The 12,373-nt window shown below is 44.9% G+C and overlaps 1 protein-coding gene across 1 annotated transcript in view; it reads left to right on the top strand.

The window, feature by feature from the left end:
* The window catches only part of alx4a (ALX homeobox 4a), a 229,669-nt gene extending 227,517 nt beyond the window's left edge, over positions 1–2,152 (top strand). The window contains exon 4 of the mRNA XM_039739104.1: positions 1,774–2,152. Within this exon, the coding sequence (XP_039595038.1) occupies positions 1,774–2,085 (312 nt within the window). The 3' untranslated portion in view covers positions 2,086–2,152. The remainder of the gene's footprint in view (positions 1–1,773) is intronic.
* The last annotated feature ends 10,221 nt before the right edge of the window (positions 2,153–12,373 follow it).

Below are 12,373 nucleotides of genomic sequence, written 5' to 3'. Positions count from 1 at the left end.
TAAGTTTGAGAAAGTGATTGTCCATCCGTAGCTGAAGCTCAGTGATGCAGTCAGTGGGAGTGCTGGGAGATTGAACTGGGGGGTCCTAAGATAGAACCGAGTATCGTCTGCATAGCATGTCTGCCAATAATCCGACCCAAAGGAAGCGTATAAAGTAGAAAGAGGGCCGAACCCTGAGGGACACCACGTGACACACAGGTGAGGTGGAGGACTTCTGTCGGCCGAGTGTGACAAGCTGTTGTCTATTAGAGAGATGATGTGAGCCATTGAAGGGCTAAGCCAGAGATCCCTAACCCTAACCCCACAGTGAAGAGATTTCATGATTATCAGTCTCAAATGCTGCTCTTAAGTCATGGATATCAAGTGAGCAGCAATCTGCAGACCAGAGCAGATCATTAGCCCCCCACACCAGCCAATAAATGGTAGATACTGATGGACTGTCAGGTGGCGTGGTGATTAGTGCCGCCACCTCACAGAGTACCAGGTTCAAATCCCAGCCGAGTTAACTGCACACATTTGGTTCATGGAGGACCCCATTAGACTGTGCACACACACGCACATGCACACACACACGCACACACACGCACGCGCACGCACACGCACACACACACACACACACACACACACACACGCACACACGCACACACGCACACAAAAGCACACACACACACACTCAGCTCCTACCTTGAGTGCAATGTTCCTGGCATAAAGCAGCAGTAGCCCCCCAGGACCCTGAAGTAGGTAAAGTTAAGTTTGAAGATGGACAGACGGACAGTCAGAGAGCTATGATGATATCCACAGTGTAAGACAACAACATTTATTTCTGTCCCACATTTTCATACAAATAATGGAGCTCAACGTGCTTTACATGATGAAGAAAAGAGAAAATATGAGACAAAGTAAGAATTAGAAGAAGGCAACACTAATTAACATAGAAGAAGGTCCGATGGCCAGGGAGGACAGAAAAACCAGAAAACAACTCCAGAAAGCTGGAGAGAAAAAATAAAATCTGCAGGGGGTCCAGACCACGAGACCACCCAGTCCACGCTGGGAATTCTACCTGACATCAATGAAACAGTCCGCTTTGTATTCAGGGTTCTCATGGAAGGACTTGATGATGACGGTCATGTAGACTTCTGGCTTTTAATCCATCAATGTAGGACATCACGGTGCTTTGAGTAGGTGGTGATGGCGCAGATCACCACCACAGAAAACCGGGAAAAGAAACAGAAGAGAATGTAAGAACATAATATAAATTATAATATAAGAATATATATATATAATATAATAATAAGAACAAAAGACGCTATATGAACCGGGCTGGCAGCAGCATTGTGACTTGGTGACTCCTCTAATTTCTTCTCACATCTCCAAAGACCCCATAACGTTTATATGACTGGCCATACTCAGTTGTGTGTGTGTGGGTGTTTTTGGGGTCCTTCAATGGTGGGGTTGGTTCCTGCCTTGTGGCAGCGATTGGAGAGACTGGCCGGAGCATCAGGGGACCCCTGAAGTGGATAAAAAACACAAGCCTGTCAGTCTATGGATGGCGCCTTTCACTTTCAGAAGAGGTTTGGAACGGCCGGTCAGTGGGCTTGGGGGTAACCAGTGGGTGAATGAGCATCCCCCAATTTTTAAACTGCTTTCATAGGTCACCAGAGCTTATTAAGAGCACTGAAAACATGGGGGTCCACAGCAGTCCGAGTAGGCGCCCTGGTGGGCTCGTCGGCCATGACCTTTTATCACTGACTTACCTTTTCTTCTGTCTTACAGATTCAGAACCCATCATGGATCACCGGCAGCAATGCGGCATCTCCAGTCCCGGGGTGTGTGGTCCCCTGTGAAACGGTCACCTCCTGCATGACCCCACACCCTCACACGAGCAGCGGCGGTGTCTCCGAGTTCCTAGGGGTGCCCGGCGGCAGTGGGCACATAGGACAGTCTCACATAGGAAGCCTCTTTGGCAATCCAGCCGCCATCAATGGCTATGATCTGAACGTGGAGCCCGACCGCAAGACCTCCAGCATCGCAGCCCTGCGGATGAAGGCTAAAGAGCACAGCGCGGCCATCTCATGGGCGACATGATGCCACAGAGAGGAGCGAAAGAAAAAAATGAAAAAGTATAAATCAGAAAAAAAAAAAAAAAAAAAAAGCATGGCATCCCAGCTATTGTCCTGCATTGGCGCTTGCACACACGTCTTCCAGCAGAGGGCGACACACTCTTATTGCAGGATTCTACCAAGGAAAATCCGACTGGCACTGAGTGGATGAGTCGAACATATCCCCCCTCCACCCTCCCCGATGATGACCCACCCAGTAAAAGCATTTGGCCAGTGGTCAGTCAGAGGCCTCTTTTCAACTGGAAAACGTGTGTGTGTGTGTTTGTTGTTGTTTTTTTTGTTTGTTTTTAGTCTTTTGCCTAAAGTGGAAAAAACAGAAAGAAAAAGCACACAGCTTGCCAAAAGACATTGTTGTGTGCCATCTGAAGAGGACACAAATGGCCACCCGTCCGAAGAACTGAGCATTACAATCTGCACCGCCTCCAATATGTGGAAATCCACATGAGTGACAAAGGTGTCACACCAGGGGCGTGGCTTATGCAAATCAGGCCATCCTCAAGCACTTGTGCTCCAAAGACTCTTTACGTGCCCCGCCTCCAGTTTATGGTAATCCAAATCAGGTGCAGTGTTGCACTAAGGGGGTGTGGTTTATTCAAATTGATCATGTCCTGAAAGAAGACTGTAAATGCCCCGCCTCCTGAATTTAAGAAAATTCAATTCAGTGACAGTGTTGTAGTTAGGGGGCGTGGTTTATAAAAAAAAATACGGTCATCCTCAAATAACAGAAGCCCACCGCCGCCAGCCCTACCCCACTTGCACTGGAGCTGCACTCCAAGGGGCTCACCCAGGTTTTCAGCTTTTACTTTGCTTGTGCCCACTAAGGTGTGTTGGTTCAGCTGCCAATCACTCAGCCCTGACTTTTAAAGTCATTTTTCCCAGGAATGAAAAAATACCCCTCCATCTGTGGAGCCACCGATGACAATTACTGTGTCCCCCCTCCCCTCTCATCGACAGGCAAGTGACACACGTGACTCACCTCGCACCCTCACTCATTGGTGGGCTCCTCAAAGTTGTGAAAGTCAAAGGTTCACTCAAAGGGGAAAGAATGGCACGTTTATGCGGGTAGGACTTTGGTTTCTATGGCGCCACTCAGGGCATCCTTCAAGCGAGCATTACTTTATATAGCGCCTTTCACAGCAGATAAGACCACAGAGATCCACAGGACGGCTCATCTTTTTTTTATATTCGTGCCTTTCATATCAGATATGAACTCCTGTACTTCAACATCATTCTTATGTAGCGCCTTTCACGTCAGATATGAATATAAAGAGCATTCCAGAATAGCAAGTCTTTACTGTATAGCGCCTTACATATCAGATATCAGCACATTTCCTTCCTATATAGCGCCTTTAATATCAGATATGAACACAAAGCTTTAGAGAACAGCGAGTCATTATCATGTAGCGCCTTTCATATCCGTCATGAACTCCCATACTTCAGCAGAACAGAACATGTGGTGCCCGCCCTACCAGGTATGAATATAAAGAGCATTCTCTTCTATATAGTGCCTTTCACAGCCCTGCTGAAGTCCTCCATGTAGCCCTCCGATGGCTCAAATACATTGGCAATTCACTACTACAGATTCTCAACTGTATCTCCTAAAACCCGTCCGAGACCCCCCATCTTGATGCCACAATGACACACTGGCTCCGCCTTGCCCCCTGAGCTAAAGCTGCAGATTTGGAGACAACATGGCGGCTGTGTCTGAAAGGCGCTATATAAATAAAGACTGCCGCCTTTTCTCTGCCAGAACATTCACCACATGACCACCGTGGAAGAAGGAGCTGGACTGGAACTCGAAGGGTGGGTTTCGTGGAGAAGAGGTGGTCCGGACTCCCCAGAGGAAGCTTTTCCCACAGCACAATGACTTGTCAGTCCCAGCATAGGCCGTTGCTGAAGAACTCGAATGAGCAGCCAAGACCAGTGGTGTTTTTTTTTGGGGGGGGGGGCTATTTGCAGAATGACTGGGGTCCCACAAAAGGGGGGTGGTGGTGGGGGTCACAGTTTTAATTGCTTTCCGTCTTTCATGCAAATGAGCAGTGGAATGGTGTATTGTGTCACCTGTGAGGCATTAAAGGAAACGTGGAACCCGAACTGGGATCGTCCCACTAGAAATGAGCACAAATGTGATTTTAGAGATGAGAGTCGGCAAAAGTTCATCATGGAAACAAAACGAGTGAGAAGACGCGGGCGACACTTTAGGTACCCAAAGTGACAAATCAGAATCATTGAGGCTGTTAGGGGGGCACTTCAGACTATACCACACAAAAGCCGACAGCCCAAAGTTGCAGTCTCGGTCAGGGTGCCCCCCACAAACCCAGATCTGACCCGAGGGGCTTCAGCTTTTTGATTACACCCTGTAATGAGTGTACGCCTCACGCTTTGACCCAAAGTGACTTACAGAGGGCACGCTGGCCGTTTCTGTTCTCCAATAATGAAAGCAGGGTTAACGGGTTCAAGGTGGTCACACACTCGGAGCCTTCAGTGTACAAACTAATGTCATTAGACACCAGGTGGCGCCAAAGAGTCTCGTTATTCAAATGAGCTCCACTTTATGCAAATAGTTTTTGGCTGATGTGGCAAGGGCATCTCAAGAGGTTATATAGGGGGTTGGGGTCCGCTTCATGAGACGATTGTCAAAGCAGGAAATCTGCAGCCGGGGGTCCGGACTCATTTCAATTGTCATTTACGGTGTTCTGCTTTCCTCGTGAATCTGAAAAACTTGAAGGACAGAAACTGCACAGGGCAGGGAATGACAATGCCATCTGTCACATGAACTCAGTGTCATGGCAACGGTAACCAAATGTTTTCACAAAATGCCGTTGCCAGAATAACAATAAAAATATAAACAAGCATAATGGCAAATTGAGATTTGTCTAAAAATGAAAAACTAACTGCAGCCGAGGACACTATGATAGTGGCATCAATAGATGGCGCTGCAGTACACCGAGAGGATGGGCACAACCTGAAGGGCATCAGCTTTGTAACAACAGGGGGCGCTACCACAGACATGCAAATTCAACGTGAAACCACATCACGACTGAAAATTCAGGGTCCAAGTAGTCGTCAGGCAGGAATGGGAAAAAGGCAAAAGGAAAAATTTAGTGCTGCCCCCCAGTGGCCAACGTGCTGCACTGCAGTTGTAAACCACCACCTTGGCCGGTTCCAAAGTGAACAGCTTTTATAGGAGCCATTATTATGAAATCGAACGGTGACATGCTGCATATTACAGTAATTAGCACTGATTCATTGCACTCTGCAAATGTGACAATAAACGAATAAAGTAAAATAGCCCTTTTACTGCAGGACCCCTAGTGGCAAAGGTGCTGTACTGCAGTTGTAAATCAAAAGGAAAAAAATAATAATAAAAATTATATATATATATATATATATATATATATATATATATATATATATATATAAAAATATATATATATAAAATAAACCTTTTAGTGCACTTAGTAACGGTCAGCATGTGGTGAGGGCACCATCACACAGACCTCCAATATGGCGTCCCCTGCAATTATGAAGTCATGGAAACTGACATACGCAGGTGACAAGATCAGGAACCGTAGTCATCAAGTCTGAAATCCCCATCACAGGACACATGACAATAAATTGTCTGTAAACCTATAATATAAAAAGGTGCTGCCCCCAAACCCAAAAGTGGCCAAGGTCTAAAGCAGAATCTCATGATTTCAGTCCTCACAAAAAGAAAGAAAATTTAAATTCTGGGCTCAGTCCATGTTACTGATGTTTTACAGTAATGAAAAAAGCCCTCTAGTGGCTAAACCATTGCACTGCAGCTGTAAAAAAAAAAAAAAAATGAACAAATAGAGCTCATTTGCATATTGACTAGCACATACAAATAAGAATTCCATTGGACTCCACGCTTGACAATAAGAACCCGGTAAATGTACAATTCACTGTTTTATATATATACATATATAATATATAAAGCCTTTAAGTGCTGCCCCCTAGTGGCCAAGGAACAACAATCCCGTCAATTCAAACCTCACATTAAAGCTCAGATTCATCATTAATTCAATTATCTTACTGATGCTTAACAGGAATGGAAAAATAACCCTTCTACTGCTGCCCTCTATGGGCCATGGTGCTGTACTGCAGCTGTAAAACACAACGTTTGTCAGTTCAGTCCTCGGCTTTGACTCTCAGAGGGACCTAAAAGAGGCCATTTAATCTGCTGCCATAGAAACCTGGAAACTGAACGGAGATCAATTCAACCATAAAGCTCCTTACAATGGTGGGATTATGGGATGGACTTTTACAACGTGGAGTATTTAAAATAATAATAATAAACAAAAAGATTTAATGCCACCTACAGTACCCGCTGACCTTGTCATTTCAGTTTTTAATACCATATAGCAAATTACCAAACGGTGATGCCCACTTACACCCAAACCAAAGCCCTCCTCCTCCACCCCAACCTTTATATGTATGCCAGCTCCTTGTCCAGTATTCCCCCCGTTTGCCCGCTAGGGAGTGCTATATCAGCCAATTCCCTCAAGTGTCCACTAGGGGGCACTATATTAGATGACGATCCCCCACCCCACCATGTATTAGATGACGATTCCCCCATTTGCCTGCTAGGCAGTGCCCTCATGTGCTATATCAGAACATTTCTCCCGTGTGTCCACTAGGGGGCGCTCCTTGTCATTTCTGGGCTCTGCGTGATCTTTTACTTTTTATTTTTTTTTCCAATACTACTGAAGCATGACAATACGATTTCCACGTAACGATTGTCTTTTTTGTTTGTTTTTTTTAGCAATACAAAGATTTGCAGGGTTAAAAAAAAAAGCCACCACATTCTGTGTTCTTATGTGTTGTCATGTGTGTCACTCATGTAAGAATTGAAGAGTTGGTGTTTTTCTTTTGCTTTGGTAAAAAAAAAAAAAAAAAATGTATATTCTTCTTGTTAAGTTAAAATCGCTTAAAGCAAATATTGTACTGCTTTTCAAAAATGCTGATGTTAAACTTGTTACTCAAGTGATATTATTTGCCATGTTACAAGTAATTTATTGTACTGCGGGGGTGGGGTGGGAGGTTGTACAGAGGGGACAAGGCGCTATAAACAAAATGGCTGACCATCTCGGCCTACAGCAGAACTGAGCAGCCTCCCTCAATCGCAAGGTTTCCTTTGTTGTTTATTTAATAAGGGGCGGGAACAAGTGACAACCAATCAGAATACAGGCCTTGAGCTTTTACTGGCAAAATAAAACAAGGAAAAGAAAAGAAACAAAAAAAAGGTGCCAGGGTGGCACAGAGGATAGCCCCGGGTTCAAATCCTGGTCTCGTCTGTTTGGAGGCTGCATGTTCTCCTCATGCCACTCCACTTATTCAACAAAAATGATTTTCAAAATGCGAACAGCTCAACGTATTCGTATATAGCGCCTTTCTCAGGGTTGGGTCCTAACACACTAAGCACAGATTTTTAAATGTGTTAAGCACTTGACACACAAAGTGCCCGCTGGCATATTTGTTATTTTGAAGAAATCTGCGCACAAAGTCTTCAGATCTGGTTCATCTAAATGCTATTTAATGTGACTTACTGTATATAGCGCCTTTTACAGGGATGGGTCTAAAGGCTTTCAAATGCAGCAGCAGTAAAAGACACAGAACACGCATCACTTTTAAAGTAATCTGCACACACCAGGCCTTCAAGTCACCTTTGTCAGAATACTAAGAGCCGCATGTGTTCTTATATAGCGCCTTTTAGAGGGACGCGTCTAAAGGCTCTGTGCACCGATCTGTGAATATGTTTTGGCGCTTGAAACTAAAAGTGCTCGCTCATAAAGCTGCTGTTTTAAACCTAACTGTGCACAAGGCCTTCAAGTCCAAATATTCATGGCTCGATATAGCGCCTTTAACAGGGACAGGTCTTAGCGTTTCAAATACGCCACACATTCAAAGCATGTTCTGCACGTTCAGTTCATTTGTTCACACACACACACACACACACAAGGCCCTCAAGTCATGAAGCCTGTGGTCTCTGCTAACAGCCCATTCTATTCTATTCTTATATAGCGCCTTTTTCAAGGATGGGTTTAAAGACTTCATGCCAAGTTAACCACTTGAAACACATTGTACCCGCTGACACATGTACCATTTTAAACTAATCGGTGCCCAAAGCTCAGCTAGTTACATGTAGCTAAGCATTAATAGCCCAATATAGCGCCTTTTCCAGGTATGGGTCTAAAGGCTTTGTGAACAGATTTTTCAAAAGCAGTAACATTAAAACACTCAAAAAAACCCGAAAAAACACGCTGCTCCATTCAGGTGACACACACACCTAGTTCAACTTAAAAAAAAAAAGAGGGTTGGCATCTAAATGGGCATCAGGCGATGCTGAATGGGGTTCCAGTCCACCTTTGGGCACAGCCAAACACACAAACATTTGGAATAAGAGGGGACATATAAATTACAGCTAAAATTAAAAACTCAAGATGCCCAAATTAATAGGCGGTAGCAAGACCCGCCTTGCCACTGTGCCATCCACTGGAAGACTGGGCAAATTTTGTCATGAAATTACAAATGGGGACATACTGATTCTGAGGTTTCTTCTGGTTTTTTTTTTCTGTTTCTTTTAACTCACCCTCTTAAGAAGTGGCACCTGGTGGCACATGCCACAAAGCCCAGATGTTTAAAATTTTGGAGCTCGAGTTTCACTGATCAACATATAGGCCCCGCCCCCAAATCCGAACTGGATTAAGCCAGTTTGACATTATTTATGCATAAACAGAACACTGGGATCCCAGGACTCCGCCCATTTCAGTTTCACCCAATCGAATCAGTTCTGATTTTAATATCTGACAGAAATCTCTCCATAAATGCCAGTTACCTCTCACATTCCATAGCCGTGTTGGCAGGGTGGGCATTTGGATATGCAGGGAGGGTAAATAAATGCCAAGCTAAGCCATAACTTTATTTATTTTTTTTTTCATTGGGTGGGCAGAAGACCGTTTTTGTGTGGGCACTAAACCCATTGCCAGACCTGACCCCCTAGAAGCAGGATGACTGGGTGTGAGGGAGCCTGAAAAGGACTGGCATCCCGCCTGGGGTTTGTTCCAAATAAAGGTAGGCTCCACTCCCTCATGTCCTTAAATAGAATTAAATATAAAAGCGAGGTGGACCCCCAGAGCCCCCCACACTAACACTGAATGCTCAGAAAATGAATGACTGCATGAGAACCTTGAAGCTGCCATGTCTAAGCTGCTCTGGTCAGGCCCACTGCCACCTGGCTGGCTTTGCAGCTTGGCACCTACAACCCACTGAGCAAACTGGCAACGCCTGTGCCAATGAAAGGCACTATAAAAAAAAAGGAACTTCATTACTGGATTTGTGTGTTTTTATTGTGCTTTCTTTTTTTTCTTAATTTAAACCATTTATGCCACCCTGGTTGCCCCCCATGTTTATGAGATTTTAACCCAAGCCCCCCACCTTCCTCCCGCAACACACACAGATTCTTCCATGATGAAATGCATTATGGGATGTGCGTGCGTGTAAATTGCTACAGATTTACTGTAAAGGCTGCCTTAATAGTCTAAAAATACGACACACCAGAGGCACAGAAGGCCAGTTTAACTAAACGTCACTCCGCTGCAGTGCTTTGGTGTGGGAAGACGACGAGACCCCCGACAATTCCACCAGGCAGACCATGCCGATTTTTAAAAGCCCCTTTGTGGATTAAAAAAATGAAAATAAACCAAATATTCCCAGCCTGCCCCCCAGTTCCACCCCTCCCCCTTGTGCCCGGTGCTGCCCTCTACTGGTCGGGTTAAAGGCCAGGAGGAAAATAAACAAACAAAGAAAGAGATACGTGATGATGATGATGATGATGATGATGATGCCGTGCCGAGTTTGTTTGTGATTTTTTCCTTTAATTTTTCAGTCTTGCATTAAATAAAAGTTTGAAATCCAAGTCCTCAGTTCAGCTGTCATCTGTTGGGGGGGCTCAACTTCTGTTTGCTTTGGAGGGCTGGGCGGGCGAGTGAGCGGAGTGCCTCGGAGGGTTTCCAGCTAATTGAAGTCGACACAAACAGCCCGAGTGGCCTTTTGAACCGCCGACATTGCGCTGGGTGGATTACGGCACCGTTATTAACAACAGGTGACGGCCGACACTGAGCAGCCACGGCTGCCACTCACCGAGGGTCTGATTAAAGATGAAGGCTGGGGGCCTCCAGAGAAGACCAAAACAGAAAAGTGGCACTCTGGGGACATCTGCACGGGGGGATACACATGGAGTGTGAATGAATGACGGTGCCCCATTGGTTCGGGGGGTTGGCATCAGAACTGACCTGAGTGGTCAGAACAGTAGAAGTGACCGGAGACCAAATGGAATGACAAACCAGAAGGGACGAAAAAAAGAGGGATGGACAGACAGAGGAGTGGATGAAAGATGCCACGGAGCATAGAGGGCTACAAAAGACAAACTCAGAGCAACAGAGACAGGCAGACAGAGAGAGGTACACGTGAAAGGCACTATATAATATAAAGAGAGCAACATGTAAAATATACGACATGACAGGTGATGTGAGGCACAATAGATGGATGTGAAAGGCACCACATAATATGAAGAGACAGACATACATGAGAGAAATCCATGATGGACAGTAAAGGCGCTATATAGTAGAGATATAACACCATCCAACCTCTGCTCCTTAGGGATAAGCTGACTGAGATGGGAGTAGACTCACACCTGGTGGCATGGATTGTGGACTATCTTACAGACAGACCTCAATATGTGCGTCTTGGGAACTGCAGGTCTGACATTGTGTGCAGCAATACAGGGGCGCCGCAGGGGACTGGACTTTCTCCAGTCCTGTTCAATCTTATATACATCAGACTTCCAATATGACTCGGAGTCCTGCCACGTGCAAAAGTTCACTGATGACACTGCTATGGTGGGCTGCATCAGGAGTGGGCAGGAGGAGGAGTACAGAAAGTTAATCAAAGACGTTGTTAAATGGTGCGACTCAAACCACTTACACTTTAACACCAGCAAGACCAAGGAGCTGGTGGTGGATTTTAGGAGGCCCAGGCCCCTCATGGACCCTGTGATCATCAGAGGTGACTGTGCAGAGGGTACAGACTTATAAATACCTGGGAGTGCAGCTGGATGACAAATTGAACTGGACTGCCAATACTGATGCTCTGTGTAAGAAAGGTCAGAGCAGACTATACTTTCTGAGAAGGTTGGCATCCTTCAACATCTGCAGTAAGATGCTGCAGATGTTCTACCAGACGGTTGTGGCGAGTGCCCTCTTCTACGCGGTGGTGTGCTGGGGTGGCAGCATAAAGATGAAAGATGCCTCACGCCTGGACAAACTTGTTAAGAAGGCAGGCTGTATTGTAGGATTAAAGTTGGACAGTTTAACATCTGTGGCAGAGCGACGGGCACTAAGCAATCTTATGTCAATCATGAAGAATCCACTGCATCCACTTAACAGGATCATCTCCAGACAGAGGAGTAGCTTCAGTGACAGACTTTTGTCACCGTCCTGCTCCACTGACAGACTGAGGAGATCGTTCCTCCCCCACACTATGCGACTCTTCAATTCCACCCGGGGGAGTAAATGCGAACATTAATTTTATTTAAATTCTTTTCATTTTTATTACTATTTAATTTAATATTGTTTTTGTATCAGTATACTGCTGCTGGATTATGTGAATTTCCCCTTGGGATTAATAAAGTACCTATCTATCTATCTATAGATGGACGGGAGACTCCACACATCCACACATCCATCTCAACACTCCCTTAACTGCCCACCTCTCATCTCCATACACCATTACTGGTCTTACCACCTGACCTTTAACCTTCACCCTAATTCTATGGGTGTATGTAAATAGGTAGGACAGGCGCTATATGTGATGTACTGTAAATACAGAGATAAGGCAGCACATAATAAAGATAGGAAAGGCGCTATATGGCAGATAAACAGGTGTGACAATTATTATATAAACAGAAAAGGCACTATATAATACAAAGATGGAAATGTGGCTAGAAAGATGTGAAAAAGAGACAGAAATATGTGAAAGATATGGGATAGACAGGAAAGGCGCTACATAAAAAGAGACAGACGTCAAGGTGAAAATGTATTGCATACAGCAGTGCTAGACAGTTTGTGAACCCTTTAGAATTTTCTAGATTTCTGCATAAATACGACCTAAAACATCATCAGATTTTCACTCAAGTCCTAAAAGTAGATAAAGAGAAACCAATTAAACAAATG

The sequence above is a fragment of the Polypterus senegalus genome, chromosome 1, assembly GCF_016835505.1.
Source record: "Polypterus senegalus isolate Bchr_013 chromosome 1, ASM1683550v1, whole genome shotgun sequence".
Lineage (NCBI taxonomy): Eukaryota > Metazoa > Chordata > Cladistia > Polypteriformes > Polypteridae > Polypterus > Polypterus senegalus.
The sequence above is the reverse complement of the archived record's forward strand: the minus strand, read 5'-3'. Positions and strand labels throughout refer to the sequence as shown.